The sequence below is a fragment of the Dipodomys ordii genome, unplaced genomic scaffold (genome assembly GCF_000151885.1).
Source record: "Dipodomys ordii isolate 6190 unplaced genomic scaffold, Dord_2.0 Scaffold12, whole genome shotgun sequence".
NCBI lineage: Eukaryota > Metazoa > Chordata > Mammalia > Rodentia > Heteromyidae > Dipodomys > Dipodomys ordii.
This window is the reverse complement of record NW_012267228.1, coordinates 3,190,703-3,209,115: the sequence shown is the minus strand read 5'-3', so window position 1 is coordinate 3,209,115 and position 18,413 is coordinate 3,190,703. Positions and strand designations below refer to the sequence as shown.

General features: G+C 51.4%; 2 protein-coding genes across 2 annotated transcripts in view; both read left to right on the top strand.

Moving 5' to 3' along the window:
- Positions 1-17,482, top strand: part of Irak2 (interleukin-1 receptor-associated kinase 2) — a 33,487-nt gene extending 16,005 nt beyond the window's left edge. Inside the window, exons 4-13 of the mRNA XM_013010342.1 lie at positions 62-183; positions 1,339-1,533; positions 1,618-1,682; positions 2,933-3,047; positions 3,484-3,593; positions 4,202-4,397; positions 7,801-7,863; positions 12,518-12,718; positions 14,641-14,932; positions 16,698-17,482. Of these exons, the coding sequence (XP_012865796.1) occupies positions 62-183; positions 1,339-1,533; positions 1,618-1,682; positions 2,933-3,047; positions 3,484-3,593; positions 4,202-4,397; positions 7,801-7,863; positions 12,518-12,718; positions 14,641-14,932; positions 16,698-16,810 (1,472 nt within the window). The 3' untranslated portion in view covers positions 16,811-17,482. The remainder of the gene's footprint in view (positions 1-61; positions 184-1,338; positions 1,534-1,617; positions 1,683-2,932; positions 3,048-3,483; positions 3,594-4,201; positions 4,398-7,800; positions 7,864-12,517; positions 12,719-14,640; positions 14,933-16,697) is intronic.
- The window catches only part of Tatdn2 (TatD DNase domain containing 2), a 25,016-nt gene continuing 23,430 nt past the window's right edge, over positions 16,828-18,413 (top strand). The window contains exon 1 of the mRNA XM_013010341.1: positions 16,828-16,871. Within this exon, the coding sequence (XP_012865795.1) occupies positions 16,828-16,871 (44 nt within the window). The remainder of the gene's footprint in view (positions 16,872-18,413) is intronic.

The window sequence follows — 18,413 nt, the reverse complement described above, 5'->3', positions numbered from 1 at the left end:
CCCTGCCCTCCCCTCCGTCCAGGCGCCTGCTGCGCACTGACCACGCTCCTCCTCCTTCCAGCGCGCGCCCCAGCCAACGCCCCGCAGCAGCCGGCCTCGCGCTCCCCGCCCTCCCAGGAGTCCACGCCCGGCTCCCTGAAGGCCGGCCTCCCTGCCTCCTCCCCTGCCTCCCCGGGTCTGAAGGTAACGCCTCTCCAGCCCTGCTCCCCAGTGTCACGGCCGTCCCCAAACACCCATCCCCGTTAACCTGCTCCCGGCTGGGCCGCGCTCCGCCCCCGGGCCGCACGCATGCACGCACGCACGCACGCACGCACGCACGCACGCACGCACGCCCTGTGAACCTGCCCTCCGCTCAGGGCCTAGAGCTCTCCCTCCGCTATTTCTGCTCATGGCTGGTGCTCTGCTACTTGAGCCACGCCTCCAATATAGCTTTTTAGTGCTGGTACCCCGGGGCTTGAACTCAGGGCCTGAGTGATGCCCTTTAGCTTTTTTTTTTTTGCTCAAGGCTGGACCTGTCTCACTTGAGCCACGGCTCCGCTTCTGGCTTTTTGTGGGTTAGTTGGGGATAAGTATTTCTTTGAACTTTGATCTGTGATCCTTAGATCACAGGCTTTGAACTGTGATCCTTAGATCTCAGCCTCCTTGAGCCACCGGTGCCCAGCTAGAATTTCTTTTTATAGGCTCCTATTAGGCACCAAGCTCTAAAACCGAGTAGAGAATTGGTTTGTCTGTATAAGTGTATACCCTGCTCCCCAAACCCCAGTCCCTGCATGTGCGCTAGGGCAGTTCATGGGCCAGCCGTGTCCCCTCAGCTCCCACCCCACTGGAATAAATGCCTGGCTGTATCAATATTATCTGCCAGGATCCCATGCTTATCTTTATTTTTGCTGAAGAAATGGAGGTTCAGAGAGGTTGAGTAACTCAGCCAAGGTCACACAGCAAGTTCCAGATAGAGCTGGGATTTGAACTTGGGCCTCTGTGTGTCATCTTTATCACTCCCTGCAGGATCCCCTCCCCTCTCTCTCTCTTTTTTTTTTTTTGGGGTCCAGTCGTGGGGCCTGAACTCTGGGCCTGGGTGCTGTCCCTCAGCTCTTCAGCTCAAGGCTAGCGCTCTACCACTTGAGCCACAGAGCCACTTCTGGCTTTTTTCTTTTTGCTTATGTGGTGCTGAGGAATCGAACCCAGGGCCTCATGCATGCAAGGCAAGCGCTCTACCACTGAGCCACCTTCCCAGCCCTCCCCTCCCCTCTTGTGGCTGTGTATTCCACGGTCTCCAAGGCAGCTATAGGAAGCAAATTTCCACTAGTGAGCCCGCCCCTTCTTCCTCTGAACCCGCAGGACGGCAGCACCTCCTTCCCGCAGCAGGAAACACGTGTGAGCGTCCCTGATGGCGGCCTCTTCTGGAGCGAAGCCGACGTGGTCCAGGCAACCTGTAACTTTGACCAGAGCCACAGGATCTGCGAGGGGACCTTTGCTGACGTCTACAGAGGGCAGAGGCATGGCATGCCCTGGGTCTTCAAGAGGCTCAGAGAGGTGAGCGAGCCTGGTGGGGATTTACCCTGGGTGGAGGCTGCCCAGCAGAGGCTCGGCCTCACGGTCCTGCGTCTTTGTCCACAGACAGCCTGCTCGAGTCCAGGGTCCGTGGAGAGATTCTTCCAGGCGGAAGTGCAGGTTTGCCTGAGGTAAGCACCCTTGGGGGAGCACTGCCGGCTGCTCACACGGGGCCCTGGAAGGTGCTGCTAGGTGCCAGGCACTCTGTTATCGATTGCTTTAGTCTTTCTGTAGCTACCAATTACCAATGAATATTGCGGAGTAGGGAGCTGGTAAAGAATGGAGGGTTATTTAGCTCCCTGTTCTGAGGATGGGAAATCTGAGCCTGTGTTTGTGGCATCTGGTGAGGGCCTGGTGCAGCTCCATAAGGTGGCAGTGGCATCACGGGGTGGGATCCGAGCGTGCTAGTGTGCTCGCCCTCCACCCTGGGCCTCCAGATACAATCAGATGTCAGATAGGGCTTTTTTTTTTTTTGGTCGTGGTGGGGCTTGAACTCTGGGCCTGAGCTCTGTCCCTGAGCTCTTCAGCTCAAGGCTAATGCTCTACCACTTGAGCCACAGCGCCACTTCCAGTTTTCTGGTGTTTTATTGGGGGTAAGAGTGTCACGGATTTTTTCCTTCCTCGGGCTGGCTTTGAACTGTGATCCTCAGATCTCAGCCTCCTGAGTAGCTAAGATGACAGGCGTGAGCCACTGGCACCCAACTTCACATAGGACTTTATGAACCCAAGTTGACTTAGGAAAACACATTGGAATCGTGTCATATAGAAACTCAAATGATCAGGCACTGGTGGCTCACACCTGCACCTCAGGAGACTGAGATCGAAGGGTGGAGATTTGAAACCAGCCCAGGGCAGGAAAGTCCATGAGACTCTTATCTCTAGCAAAAAGCTGGAAATGGCTCTAATGGTAGAGTACTAGCCTTGGGGGGTGGGGAAAGCAAGAGTTCCAGGCCCTGAGTTTAATACTGGCAAAAAGAAAGAAAAGTGACGGGGGGGGGGGGGGGGGGGGGGGGGGGGGGGGGGGGGGGGCTCGGAGGGGAGGGACCGCAGCAATAGTGGCCTGAGAGGCAGAAGGAGAGCTAGGAGGAGTGGAAATGGTGGCCAGAGAACAGTTCACGTCAGAGCTAGGCTGACCCTGGTGGGGGGGGGGGGGGTCCAGGGATGTCTGGGAGCTGGCAGCCTCCTTGATAAAGCCTCCATCCTCTAAGCCTCCGTCGCTGGAGGCAGGGTGAGGTCTTTAGGCTGCTAAGCATGCTCGAGGCACATGGGAGGTTACTGGTGGCCCTGGGGTGCAGGGGTGAGGTGGGAAGGGAAGGGGCGGGCAGCCTTTGCCAACCTGCTCCTCGCTTGCTCTTCACCCTGCACTGCGGCCTGGTTTCAGAGGCTGCCATCCCAACGTATTACCTCTGCGGGGCTTCTGTGCGGGGCGAGAGTTCTGCAGCCTGATCTACGCCTACATGGAGAACGGTTCCCTGCAGGACAGACTGCTGGCGCAGGTAAGCGCGGGCCACTGTCAGGAAGAGAAGCAGGTGACCTCCAGTTAGGGAGCAGCACTTGGGCCGTCTCTGCGTGCTGTGCGCGACCCTGGATGGGAGCCTCGCAGCTCCCACAGCGGTTGCCAGGCCTGAGTCTGCATCCCAAGGGAGCACAGCTGCCCAGCATCCGGCCAGCACACCTGCTGCATTCACCTGGCCCACACCGTACCCCAAAACAGAGGACCAAGGCTTCCTGTACGCTGTTTTCTGTGGTGCGAGGGGCCAAACCCAGTTGGTATCCATGCCAGATGAGTGCTCTGCCACTGAGCTGTACCTCAGCCAACACGCCAGCATCGCCACGTTCTACCCAAGGAAGCGGAGGCTCAGAGACCTTAGCTGTGCACTCCACAGACCGGCCGTGCGCTGACACCGTGTCCCCCTGCCTTCTCTCCCGCAGGGTGGCGCCGACCCGCTCACCTGGCCCCAGCGCGCCAGCATCTGCTCAGGGATGCTTCGTGCCATTGAGCATCTACACAGCCTGGACATCATCCACGGAAATGTCAAGAGGTGAGAGGAGTAGACCCTGCCCGGGCCTGCCTGCAAGCTGGCCTGCCTCGGCCCTCCCCTCGCTCGGACGCTTTGCTTTTCTCCTCCCCTCGCCTCTCCTGGCTGTCATCTTGTGTTGGCATTGGGATTTGCACTTGGTAAGCTGGTGCTCTCGCCATGCCTCCAACTCTATTTTTGCTGTTTTGTTTTTTTGTCAGTTGTGGGCCTGAACTCTGGGCCTGGGCGCTGTCCCTCAGCTCTTCAGCTCAAGGCAAGGGCTGTACCACTTGAACCACAGCACCACTTCCAGTTTTCTGAGTGGTTTATGGGAGATAAGAGTTTCACAGACTTCCCTGCACAGGTTAGCTTTAAACCATGATCCTCAGATCTCAGCCTCCTGAGTAGCTAGGATGACATGTGTGAGCCACCGGCGCCTGGCTTTTTTTTTTTTAATACTGGTGTTAGAACTCGAACTCAGAGTCTGAGTGCTGTCCCTCAGCTTTTCTGCTTTCCCCTCTCAGGGCTGGCTCAGAAATTCCACATTGAGGGTCTTCAGTGACCGCCCCCCTCCCCAAAGGGCCTGTGACCTCCCACAGTCTCCATGACAACCGCTGCTTGCTTTCCCACAGCTCCAACGTTCTGCTGGACCACAGCCTCACCCCCAAGCTGGCTCACCCCATGGCTGCCCTGTGCCCTGGGGACGGAAGGTCCAGGTACACCCTGATGAAGACGTGCCTCTTCCAGGCGTCCGCGGCCTACCTGCCCGAGGACTTCGTGAGGGTGGGGCGGCTGACCCAGCGAGTGGACATCTTCAGCTGTGGAATTGTAAGGGCTCCTGCGCTGCTCGCCCTCCACCTGCCCCGGCTCCTCTGTGGCTTTAGGGCCCAGCAGAGGCGGAGGGGCGGCCCACGGGCGCACAGCCACATCTGCATGGACCATTTTGTCACTTTTGTTCTTTCTGTGCCAAGGTTTAAGTTCAGGGCCTTGCGCTTGCTAGGCAAACCCTCTATCACTGAGTCATACTGCCAGCAAGTCTTTTCTTTCTTTCTTGGTCCAAGACCAGGACTCAAATTCGGTACCTGCAGCCATGTTTGCTCATTGTCTGGTGCTCTACCAACTGAGCCACCCCTCCAGCCTCCCTCCCCAGTGCTTATTTTTTGAGATGGAATCTCAACATGTTATCCAGGTTGGTCTTGAACTTATAGGCTCAAGTGATCCTCCCATCACAGCCTCCTGAGTAGTTGGGATTATAGGCAGGTGCCAGCTTCCAGTGCCTATTTTGTATGGCTGTGAGATCCTCAGCTCTCAGCCTCCTGCGTAGCTAGTATTGTAGGTGTGAGCCACTAGTACTCAGCTTCACAGACTTTCTTCTGCCTGAGCTGGCTTTGAACCACTGTCCTCAGCTCTCAGCCTCCTGAAGTAGCTAGGATTACAGGTGTGAGCCACAGACATTTGACTTGTCCTTGTTTGCGATCATCTATCCAGCCATTTGTCCAACGCCCGTCCATTCCTCCGAGGCCTTCCCATCCACCCAGCGATCCTTCCACTCAGAATGCGGGCCCCTTCCCTACGCCTTCCTGTCCACAACCAAAGTCAAATGGTTTTGTTTTTGTTTTTTAAGTGCGAGCAGTTAGAGTGAATTTGGTAGTGACCCTAGGCTGTGGTCCTTGTAAGCCGAGCAGAGGAGGGAATGCAGGAGTTCCCAGTGTCACGAGAAGATGGAACCCGGCTTTGTCAGCCTGTCAGCCAGCATCTGTATTCACACGGAGCCCAGCCAGGGAAACTCAGCTCAGAAAAGCTCGCCAATTTCCCAGACAGCTGCACCCGGGCCTTGCCTTCTCCCTGCCTCTCCCGTCCTGAACTCTGAACTTCTGCTCTGTGACCACAGTCCCTGTGCGCTCATGTGTGCCACTCCAGCCCCCTGCCCAGCGCCCCCTCTGACTCCTCAGGGTGCCAGGTTCAGCTTCCTGCGGGGCTGACTCAGCCTCCTGCTGCTCCTTTACAGCTAGCTGCACTTGGGAGGCTGAGGCAGGAGGATCACAAGTTCAAGGCCATCCTGAGCTGTATGGCAAGACCCAGTCTCAAAACAAAACAAAACAAAACTGAATTCGGGCCCTGGTGACTCATGCCTGTAATCCTACCTCCCTAGGAGGCTGAGATCTAAGGATTGCAGTTCAAAGCCAGCCCGGGAAGGAAACTCAGTGAGACTATCTCCAATTAATCACAGAAAAAACCCAAAACGGTGCTATAGCTCAAGTGGTAGAGCACTAGCCTTGAGAAAAAGGAGCTTAGGGACAGCACTCAGGCCCAGAGTTAAGGCCTAAGACTAGCCCCCCCAAAAGGTGGGGGTGGGGGGATGATACAAAGAGAGAGTGAGGGGTAGTTTCTGAGCGGATGGCCTGCGCATGTGCAGACTGTTATTATTTTGGGGTTGGGGATGGAACCGAGGGCCCAGCACATGCTGAGCACCTTCTCTATCACCAAGATGCACTTTGCCCTGTGTTTTTCTTTCTTTATTTCTCTGCCTTTTTTTTCTTTTTTTTTGCCTCTGCCTTCAAACCCTCACTCTTCCTGTTTCTTGTTTTTAATTCAGTCCTTGGCTTTACAGTTGACTTTCTCATTTGTCTATTTATTCACCCATCTGTCTGCTCATTTGTCCATTCACTCACTGACGGCCCTCGTCTCCTTCCGCCCTGCCCTTTTCTCAGCCCTGACGGGTGCTTATGATTTTGAGCTTTGGTCCCTCTGGGGTGGGGAGCACTGGGCTTTATTTCTTGATTTTTAATGACTCCTATAAACAGCCCATCCAGGCTCAGGGACAAAGGCAGAGGCAACGGACAGTTGATCCCCCCCCTCGCCCCTCCCCCCAAACTCTCCCAGGCCACTGCCAGCGTGTTAGTAATGCCACAGGCCCTGGTCATCTGGATGGTGGATTTATTTATTTTTATTTTTTTGTCAGTCATGGAGCTTGAACTCTGGGCCTGGGCACTGTCCCTCAGCTCTTTAGCTCAAGACTAGCACTCTACCACTTGAGCCACAGTGCCACTTCTGGCTTTTTCTGCTTATGTGGTGCTGAGGAATCGAACTCAGGGCCTCATGCATGAAAGGCAAGTACTACCACTGAGCCACCTTCCCAGCCCTTAGATTTAACTTTTGTAAGTGGATTTGTGTGTGCATGTGTCTGTGTATGTGCCTGCACACAAACATCAGTAGGCCTAGGACTTGAACTCTGCCCCTGGGTGCTGTCCCTGAACTTTTTTTGGGGGGGGGGTCCAGTTGTGGGCCTGAACTCTGGGCCTGGGCGCTGTCCCTCAGCTCTTCAGCTCAAGGCTAGCGCTCTACCACTTGAGCCACAGCACCACTTCCGGCTTTTTTCTTTTTGATTATATGGTGCTGAGGAATCGAACCCAGGGCCTCATGGATGCAAGGCAAGCACTCTACCACTGAGCCACCTTCCCAGCCCCTCCCTGAACTTTTTTGCTCAAGGCTAACCCTCTGCCACTTGAGCCATACCTCTATTTCTGGCTTTTTGAGAAGCTAGGATGACAGATGTGAGCCACCGGTGCCTGGCAGCTACCAGCAGCCAGCTAGGCGTTTTTTTTTTTTTGCCGGTCCGGGGATCAAACTCGGGCTGGACGCTGTCCCTGAGCTTGGTGTTGCTCAAGGCTAGCACTCTGCCACAGTACCAGTTCCAGGTTTGTTTTTTTGTGTGTGTGTGATTAATTTGAGACAAGAGTTTCATAGACTTTCCTGCCTAGGCTGGCTTTGAACCATGATCCTCAGATCTCAGTATTCTGAGTAGCTAGGATTACAGGGATGAGCCACCACACCCAGCTCAGGGTTTTTTGTTTTTATTTATTTATTTTTAGATATAATTTTGCTATCAGTTTCTCTCTGGGATGGCCACAAACGGTGATCCTCCTATCTCTGCCTCCTGAGTAGCTGGAATTACAGGCATGTACCACCATGCCCAGACACATACTTAAGTGTTTGAGTCCCCTCCTTCTTGCTTTGCTCTCACTTAAGGAGACTTGCCACATGGCATGTTTAGTTGGAGGTGTGTGGTGGCATTCCCATGGTTGGGTGGTATGTCTGCATCAGGTGGCACAGCTGGCCCGGGCCTCAGACATTTTCTCAGTGAGAAGAAGCTTCTCTCGGCCCAAATAATCCTGCTGACCTTGCACATGAGTGTGTGGACTGTGCTAATTCCAAGTTCTGTTCTGTCCAGGTGTTAGCCGAGGTCCTCACTGGCATTCCTGCCATGGATAAGAACCGGAGCCCAATGTACCTGGTGAGTTGCTATGCTGATTCTGCTTGGCCAGCTCGTAGTCTTGGGCTCTGTCACTGCGTGGGCTTGGAGAGTGCCCCTTCCAGAACTGTCTGTTTTGTAGATTGAAGCATGGACCCCCCCACCCCTTCCCACACACAGTGTCATTTCAAAAGTGCAGCTCAGCTTGACCACTGAGGGTTGCCCACACGCCTTCAAGTCATCTCAAAGCCTGTGAAGGGCACACAGTGTCCCCAGATGAGGAGCTGGTTCTGAGTGCCACCTCAGAGCTGGGCTCCTGAGTCAGGTCAGCTGGAGTGTGTGTGTGTGTGTGTGTGTGTGTATGTGTGTGTGTGTGTTGCACTTTTTTTTTTTCCAGTGGGGGCATGAACTCTGGGCCTGGGCGCTGTCCCTCAGCTCTTCAGCTCAAGGCTAGCGCTCTACCACCTGAGCCACAGCGCCACTTCCGGCTTTTTTCTGCTTATGTGGTGCTGAGGAATTGAACCCAGGGCTTCATGCATGCAAGGCAAGCGCTCTACCACTGAGCCATCTTCCCAGCCCACATTTTTTTTTTTGCCTGTTCTGGGGCTTGAACTCAGGGCCTGGGCACTGTCCCTGAGCTGCATTTTTGCTCAAGCACTCTACAGCTTGAGCCACAGCACCACTTCTGGCTTTTTTTTTTCTTCCGTGTATGTGGTACCGAGGAATGGAACCCAGGGCTTTATGCATGCTAGACAAGCACTCTACCCCTAAGCCACATTCCCAGCCAGTCTTGTACTCTTACTTGGCTCTTTTGCTCACAGAGAGCACTTTATCGCTTGAGCCACAGCTCTACTTCTGCCTTTTTAATGCTTAATTAGAGATAAAAGTCTCAGGGAGGCTGGGTGCTGGTGACTTACACTTGTAACATTAGCTAATCAGGAGGCTGAGATCTGATGATCACAGTTCAAAGCCAGTCTAGACAGGAAAGTCCATGAGACTCTTATTTCCAATAAACTACCAGAAAACTGGAAATGGCGCTGTGGTTCAAGTGGTAGAACACTTGCCTTGAGCTGAAGAGTTGAGGGACAGCACCCAGGCCCAGAGTTCAAGCCCCATGACCGACAAACAACAACAACAAAAAACTCTCAGGGACTTTCCTGCCTGGGCTGGCTCCCAACTTCAATCCATCGCAGCCTCCTGAGTAACTAGGATTATAGGTGTGAATACTGGGACCCAGCTAGAAGGGTTTTTGTTGTTGTTGTTAAAGGATTATACATGTGGAAGATACTGGATTTTATTGGTTTTAAATCTGATTTCTTTCTCTTCCTGTAGACCTGAATGTAAGTGTCCCAGTGTCCTGCTGCTGTGGTGCACGCAGTCTGGCGGTGGTGGTTTTTAGTGAGAGGAAAGGGCAGATGTGTCTTGCTGTGGTGAGGGGGGAGGCAGCCTCCGCTGCTGGCTGGCTCTCTTGGGGCTGTGGTTGACTTGGTAGCCAGGGAGCATCTGCTGATTTCTAGCAGAGCTAAGATGGTGTGTGCCCTCTACTGTGGCTGTGGCGGCTGTGCTGGAGAAACACGACTGTGTGAGAGAAAAGACAGATTAAAAAAAAAAAAGACAGATGGAAGCTGGGCACTGCTTCTCACACCTGTAATCCTAGCTAGAAGCTGAGATCTGAGGATCATGGTTTGAGGCCAGCCTGGGTAGGAGTCTGTGAGTCTCTTATCTCCAACTAACTCCCTGAGCTAGAAGTGGAGCTGTGGCCAAAGTAGAGCTCTAACCTTGAGCACAAAAGCTTAGGGACAGCATCCACGTCCTGAGTTCAAGCCCCAGGACTGGCAAGACAGGTGGATAAGGATGCTGGCTGTTTACTGATAGTGTGAAAGGCAGGAAGACAAGTAAAATATCTACTGGTGAGGAAATGGTTATGGAACTTGGGATACATTCATACATGCCATGGAGATCCATGGAGTAAAATTTATAAGTTGGATGCCTGTGAGTCACACCTGTCATCCTAGCTACTCAGGAGTCTGAAATTGGAGGATTGTGGTTCAAAGCCAGCCCAAGCAGGAAAGTTCATGAGACTCTTGTCTCCACCAGAAAACCAGAAGTGGCACTGTGGCTCAAGTGGTAGAGTGCTTACCTTGAGCTGAGGGAAGGTACCCAGGCTCAGAGTTCAAGCCCCATGCCTGACAAAACAAACAAAACAAAGCCAACAAACCTAAAGGCACTGAAGATGTGTGTGTGTGTGTGTGCACATGTGCGCATGTGCATCTTCATCTTCATCTCTGTGGAGGTGACGCTCACTCATCCAAGGTGGAGGAGATGGAGTGAGCTCCAGCAGAGGCATGCAGCTGTGTAGTGACCGCCATGGCAGAGATAGGAAAGGGATCCAGCTTCATAGAAAGGGGTCCCCCTCCCCCGCCTCCTCCCCCAACAGCCATCCTGGAAACTGCCGTGGAATGCCTCTGGACAGCTCGTCTGGAATTGGAGCTGTGCCTGCGGGTGGCAGTCAGGGGCTCCCGCCCTTTGGGGTGAGCACCCCGGGGGTCTCCTGGGACTCTTGTGCGTCACTTGGCCCCAGGCGGGGACGCCGCGGGATAGTGGTCTGGGGTGAGCACCCCGGGGGCCTCCTGGGACTCTGTAAAGTGCGTCACTTGGCCCCAGGCGGGGACGCCGCGGTTTGCTGATTGCACGCTTGCAGCGTCTGCTTTGTCTGCTGGGCCTCCCAGGTCCTGTGCCCTGGCAGCTTTTGGGGTCAAAGCGTTTGTCAGGAGCCCCAAGCTTCCATTCAGTCACCGCCCCCCATGCGATGACTTCCTGGGTTCCAGGCCTGGGGGCCCTGGTCCCCCTCTCTCTGCTCTGACAGCAGGCTTCCTTCTGATACTCAGCGGTGGTAGAGATGCCAGCCAAGGGCCCCTCCCTAAGTCAGGCGGTTACTGGGAACTGGGATCTGTTCCCCATGGCAGAGGCCTCTGTCTGGGATCTGGTGTGGATTTCTACTGGTGACCTACCCACGTGAATACAACAGAGCTGTGCAAAAGGTAGTGCAGGCTGGGTGCTAGTGGCTCATGCTTGTAATCCTAGCTACTCAGGAGTTTGAGATCTGAGGATTGAAGTTCAAAGCCAGCCCCGGCAGACAAATCCATGAGACTCTTATCTCCATTTAACCAGCAAAAAGTCAGATGTAGAGTAAAAGCCAAGTGAGAGTATGAACACACACACCCAGTGTCAATATAGCCCTTGCCAGGGTTATTCTGTAAATATATAAACAAATGTTTTTTTTGGGGGGGCAGTCCTGGGGCTTGAACTCAGGGCCCAAGAGTGTCCCCGAGCTTGTTTTGCTCAAGACTGGCACTCTTACCACTTGAGCCCACACATCCACTTCCTGCTTATTAGTGGTTAATTGGAGATAAGAGTCTCACAGACTTTCTTGCCCAGGCTGGCTTTGGATTACAGTCCTTAGATCTCAGCCTCCGGGGTAGCTGGGATTTTTGTGTAAGACACTGGCACCTAGCATTGTAAATATATAATTATAATATTTTTAATTTTTATTGGCTTAGGTTGTTATACAGGGGCTATCTCATGTTAGTTGAGCTGAATTGCTGGTGGTCTGAGGCGCACAGTATTCTTTTTTTTTGGGGGGGGCCTCCGGTCCTGGGCCTTGAACTCTGGGCCTGGGCGCTATCCCTCAGCTCTTCAGCTCAACGCTAGCACTCTACCACTTGAGCCATCTTCCCAGCCCGCGCACAGTATTCTTGAATCCTTAGTTCTCCCATTTGAGTGGGGAAACCAAGGCAGAATGGGGCTGGTTCCATTTATTTATTTTAGCACTTGCTGTTTGTTATATTTTTACTTATTTATTTTATTTTGTATTTTGAGGCACAGTTTCACATGTTAGTCCTGGCTGGCTTCAAACCCTGGTCTTCCTTCCTGCTTCATCCTCTAGAGTGCTGCAGTTATAGGCAGGCACTACCACACCTAGCTCTACCTCATTTTTCTTTTCTTTGTGCCAGCACTGCGACTTCAACTCAGTGCCTTACACTCTTGCTTAGCTTTTTTGCTCATGGCTAGGACTCTACCACTTGAGCCATACTCAGTTCTGGTTTTTGCTAGTTAATTGAAGATACCAGTCTCTCAGATTTGTCTGCTGGAGATGGTCTGAACTGCAGTCCTCAGATCTCAGCCTCCTGAGTAGCTAGGATTCCAGTTACGAGCTACCAGTGGTAGTGATACTATTAGCATTTATGACTAAGTGAGATGATTAGTATTTATCACTAGTACACTATGTGAGTGATACGATACTGTTAGACTAATAGACTATAGACTACATAATAGTCTATATAGTCTACAGACTATTATATAGTCTATAGATGAATAGATAATCGATTATGCAAATGATATTAATGAGCGTCATTAAATACTTATGAATGATATCATTTGTCTATTAGTTATGAATACTAATCCATCACTAATCCATAACAGACCCCTTCATGTTTCATCTGTGTGCTTTAGACACATTACTTGGTTGCTGTTGTGGAAGACCTACACATAGGCATTTTGCTGGCTAGGCTTTCCTGACCTGGGCTGGAGAGGAGGCGTCCAGTGGTGGGGGTGAAAGGCTGTGCGTGCCCTGGGCACAAGGGAATTTAGCAATTCTCCACTTGCCCACAAGCCCTTTCCTCCCTTCCTCCCACAGAAGGATTTGCTCCTCAGTGAGATTCCGAGCAGCACTGCCTCACCCTGCTCCAGGAAGACAGATGTGGAAAAGGTGATGGCCCAGGAGATCTGCCAGAAACACCTGGAGAGGAGGGCAGGGTCACTGCCAGAGGACTGTGCCGAGGCCTGGGCCGCAGCTGTTTGCCTCTGCCTACGGCGGCGCAACGCCAGCCTGGAGGAGGTGAGCCGCCCCCGACCCGGTCTGTGCCGCCCGGGTGAGCTCACCCACCAGGGCTATATCTGGTTATCAGTAGCAGAGTCTGCCGGCGCGCACATCAGCACTGGCGCGCACATCAGCACCACCATATGGTAACGGGCGACGTGAGGGCAGGTGTGTTGCTGGGACCAGATACTCTGATGTTGACAGAATTCTTCCTGCCTTTCTGGAATAATTCTCCTCCTCTTTCTCCTCCTCCTCCTCTTCATCTTCCCCTCCTTTTTCTCCTTGTTGTTCTTTTGTGTGGGGGGGGCTTGAACTCAGTGCCTGGTACCTTTTTCACTCAAGGCTGGAGCTCTACCATTTGAACCACAGCCTCATTTCTGGCTTTTTGGTGGTGAGCTAGGAATAAGACTCTCTCATAGTTTTCTCTCTAGGCTGGCGTTGAACATCATCCTCAGATCTAGGATTATTAGTGAGGATTATGGGTGTGAGCCACCAGCACTCAGCCAGACAACTATTTCTTGAGCAGTTACAGCAAAGATTTACCTCCAGAGTTGACATTTGAATTAGGCATCAAAGGATAGGATGTGGTCATGTAGACTAATATATAAGAATAAGGATTGGTCAGCCAGGCACCCATGGCTCACACCTGTAATCCTAGCTACTCAGGAGGTTGAGATCTGAGGATCGTGGTTCAAAGCCAGCTTGGGCAGGAAAGTCTGTGAGGCTCTTATCTCCAATAAATCACCAGAAAACTGGAAGTGGTGCTGTGGCTCAAGTGGTAGAGTATTAGCCTTGAGCTGAAGAGCTGAAGCCCAAAAAAGAATTGGTCGTTGTTTACAGTATATCACCACTAAGCTAGAAAATTAAGAGGTCAGCTGGGTCGTGGGCTAGAAGAGCAGCAAGTCTGGGTTCATTGTCATACTTGTGCTGAGTTGGTGGCTCACGCCTGTAATCCTTTCAATGTTAAGATCTGAAGATTGAGATCTGAAGACAATCTGGGCAGAGAGGCCCTTATCTCTAACTAACCAGCAAAAGGTCATGAGTGGAAGTGTGATTCAAGTGGTAGAGTGCCAGCTATGAGTGAAAAAGCGCAGCAATATGTCAATTTATATACTGGATTTTTTTGTTAGGCACCAAGCAAATGAGATATTGTTATCGTTCGTGTGTGTGTGTGTGTGTGTGTGTGTGTGTGTGTGTGTGTGTGTGTGTGTGAAGCAGTATTCATTCTCTGCTTTTCTAAAATTTTTTAACTTCGTTCGTGTGTGTGTGTGTGTGAAGCAGTATTCATTCTCTGCTTTTCTAAAATTTTTTAACTTCCAAAACTGGGAACGCCCTCAAGGACCAGGTCTGTATTACCTAGAGCATTTTTCTGTTAGAAGTGATAGAAACGCATTTCTCAAACTGGTAGGCACACATGGGGAGGGAGCGAGGAATAATATGAATAGGGGATGATGAACTTGGTCACTTAACCCTGCAGCAGAGAGGGTCCACATTGCTCTGCTCTCAAGGCAGTTGGGCCCTGGGTCTCCAGGGCATGGGTGTTGCTGTGTATGTCTCTGTTTCCATCACTTGCCTCTGCTTTACCCTATGAATCCCTAAGTTGGGTGGAGAATCTGGTTCTGCCTGTAGAAAGCAAAGGGTTGTCTTTTCAACTCTAGGTGTGTCCCAAGCCTCAAGGAAGGATTCTGATTGGTCCTCTTTGGTAACAGGCCCAACTCTGTACCAGTCATTGTGGCCAGAGGAATAGGATGCTATGATTGGTCCATCTGGGCTCCTCTGCACTTATTTGTGGCTAGGAGGGTGGTAATTAAGTTCAGATCGCTTCAAAGGTGGCATACAGTTCTTCCAACAACACAGTCAGTGCTTGTATTTCTCTTAGAGGCCGGGTGTTGGCCCTCTGCTCTCAGAGTAACAGTCTTCTCTGCCTGCTCTTCCCCAAGGCCCGTGGCTGCATGGTTGCAGTGGAGGAGTGGCTTCAAGGTCAGCTGTCAGTCCCATGCAGTGGGCTTTCTGAGGCCACAGGCTTGTCTTCCAACACCCCAGAGGAAACTGATGATGTGGACAATTCCAGCCTGGACACCTCCCATTCCTCCACTGGGGCGGCCCCCAGTTCAGGGGCTGTGTCCCCAGCTGTCTGCGCAGAGGGTGGAGCAGGAAGGCTGCCGGCCACTCAGGAAGTAGAGGCTGATTTCTTGTCCGTGGCCTGTGGGGGCCCACAGTCCCCCCAGGATGGTAAGCACAGGAGGTCAGGCTCATCTAACAGCTTCTTATTGGAGCCTGCTACTTCTTCCATTGCCAACCTCATTTATTCCTTTTTTTTTTGGTCATGGGGCTTGAATTCTGGGCCTGGGCACTGCCTCTGAGCTCTTCAGCTCAAGGCTAGTGCTCCACCATTTGAGCCACAGCACCATTTCTGGTTTTCTGGGGGCTTATTGGAGATAAGAGTCTCACGGGCTTTCCTGCCTGGGCTGGCTTTGAACTGCAATCCTCAGATCTCAGCCTCCTGAGTAGCTAGGATTACAAGTGTGAGCCATTGGCACCCAGAAAACTTCTGGTTTTCTTGGTGGTTCACTGTAGATAAGAGTCTCATGGACTTTCCTGCCTGGGCTGGCTTTGAACTGCAATCCTCAGATCTCAGCCTTCTGAGTAGCTAGGGTTACAGATGTGAGTCACCAGTACCCAGCAAGAGTGGTTTCTTATTTATTTTGTGTGTTTTTGCAGTGCTGGGGATGGAACTCAGGGCTTCACACGGGGCAGGCAAGTGCTCCAAGACACACCCCCAGCCCTGGGGTGGCTTTTTAAAAAATACTGCATGGCACTCTTTGTTTAAGGTTCCCTTTGCCCTAGAGCCAGAAGAACCCTTTTCTGGGACCAGCAAGACCCTGGTCCACTTCTTCCTTCTGGCCAGCCACTTAAAAAATGTTTTAGTAGTTAGTATAAAGATGATGAACAGAGGGGTGACAGTTACACAGTCAGGTAATGAGTACATTTCTTTTTGGACAGTGTCACCCCTTCCCTCGCTCTCTCCCAGTTTTTCCTTCCTTTCCTCACCCACAAGTTGTAGAGTTCATTTTCAACAAGGTTTAGTGAATACCACTGTTGTATTTGTTCACGCTTTGTCCCCCCATTTCTATGATTCCCTTTACCCTCCCAAAGACAGATAAACAATCAAGACAAAAAGAATACAAAAACAATGAAGAAAAAACCATTGTTTCCACTTCCTAGAGTTCATTTTGATAAATATTATTTCATATGATCAGAGGCACACAGACATTGCGCTTTTGCGTTTCTCCCCTAAGAGTATCCTCCTTTGGTCTCACTGTGTGTGTGAATGCCTGGAGTCCTGTATAATTGATCATGTCCTGGGGCATTATTTATAGTAGGAGGGGATTTCCCTGTGATATCTCCTTATCGTCTCAGGCATTTTGTTTTTCTTTGTGCCAGTCCTATGATTTAAACTCAGGACCTGGGCATTGTCCCTTTCCTTTTTTTGGCTCAAGGCTGACACTCTGCCCCTTGAGCTATAGCTCCATCTCTGGCTTTTTGCTGGTTAACTGGAGATATAAGAATCTCACAGCTAACTTGAACCGTGATCCTCAGATCTCAGCCTCCTGAGCAGCTAGGATGGCAGGCGTGAGCCATTGGTACCCAGCTGAGGAAGGCCTTTTCACTGGGGCGTTCCTGTCCCCTCACTCACTGGATGTCAAAGCTATGACCCCAGAATGGAGAGGGAGGGAGGGGCAGGCTGTAAGCATTGTGGGCTCCAAATCTCTCCCAGCCTAGGATGGTGCCTGGCACCCCCTACTCTTTGGAAAGTAGGGGAAGTTGTGGGCTTCCCTACAAAGACAGAGTAATGAACCTGCTCTTACCTGCTCCTGGGGGCTTATTTGGAAACTTGAGTTATAGGAGATTCTGACCAAGTCTACCTTTTAAAGTATTATAAGAATAGTAATTTTGGTTCAAGTTGCTCTACCTTACTTTGTTTATTGAACATCAGCTACAGAGATTTCCTGGAAAATCGAGATCAATGAAGCCAAAAGGAAACTAATGGAGAAGATCTTTCTCTACGAAGGGAAGAAACTGGACAGCATTGAGCTCTTCGGGCCCTAAAGACCGGAACACAGTTGATGGCCCTGGACCACCATTGGAAAGACAAGTTGTTCAGTCAGTGGTATAGTGTACCAGGTCGGTCACGATGTGCAAACCAAACCTCAGCTTTCCCTGATGGAAGGGAACTTCCATTTCATAAGCATGAACTAGGGGACAAAGGAGCTCTGCAGAAACCCAGAAGTGCTCTTTCTGTCTGGGATGTGTGAGTCAGTGTGAGGTGTCAGAAGAGACTGAACTAGAGGGCCTGGTACATGGGACCAGGATATGGGTGGCTCTGTGGTTCTGGGGGAGCCCGTGATGAAAACCACCCCAGGAGGTGCTCTCGCTCCTCCACACTGACAGCAATTCTTCAGGCTCAGCAGAGGTTTCCAAAGTTAAGATTTGCCCACATATTTGCCAAGGACTCCCTGCAGGCCTCCCTGCCTGAGATTTCTACCCTGTGTCTTCCAACCATTCTTAGCTCAGCTCTCAACAGTCCCTAGTTTTAGAAGTGCGGACACCTGCTTAGGACTCTGTGGTTTCCATTTATCAGCCCTCTTGTGACCTGCAGATAAAGGTGCTTGCTCAGCATCATAATACACCCATTCCCCTAACACATTAAAAATTGTGCTGCTACTGGGGCCTGGGTGCTGCCCTTTAACTTTCTGTTTTGCTAAAGCTGGCACTCTACCACTTAAGCCACAGCTCCACTTCTGGCCTTTTGGCAATTAATTGGAGATCAGAATCTCATGGACCTTCCTGCCAGGACTGAGTTTGACTATGATCCTCAGATTGGATTACAGGCATGAGCTATTAACGCCCAGCTTTTGAACACGTTTTTAATGGGAGCTTTTATTTTCAGACTATGTGTTATTTTTGGCTGGATGAAGAATCAGTTGGGCCAGTTTTATCAATCATTCAGTTAAATCATTTAAGTTCCGTGATGTCAGTTTCCTTGAGGATAATTCCTGCTCATCCTCCCTGCCTTAGCCGCTAGAATAGGACGTGGTTCCAGAAAGCACTTTGAAGAATGCACTTGTCCTGTTTTATAAAATAAAAGGTATTAACCAGCCACAGTGGCTCATGCCTATAATCCTAGCTATTCAGGAGGCAGAGATCTGATGATTAAAGTTTGAAGCCAGCCCTGACAGGTACGTTTGTAAGACTCTTCAATTAACCAGCAAAATGCTGGAAGTAGAGCTGTGGCTAAATTGGTACAGCACTAGCCTTGAGCACTAAAGCTAAGGGACAGCACCCAGGCTGTGAGTTCAGTCCCCAGTACTGGCGCACACATGTATACACACACACACACACACACACACACACACTCATACACATATACACTATATACACACACATATATATATATATATTTTTTTTTTTTTTTTGGTCGGTCATGGGGCTTGAACTCTGGGTCTGCGTGCTGTCCCTCAGCTCTTCAGCTCAAGGCGAGCGCTCTACCACTTGAGCTACAGCGCCACTCCCAGTTTCCTGGTGGTTTATTGGAGATAGGAGTCTCACAGTCTCTCCTGCCCGGGCTGGCTTTGAACCATGATCCTCAGATCTCAGCCTCCTGAGTAGCTAGGATGACAGGCGTGAGCCACCAGCGCCCGGCGTTACATAT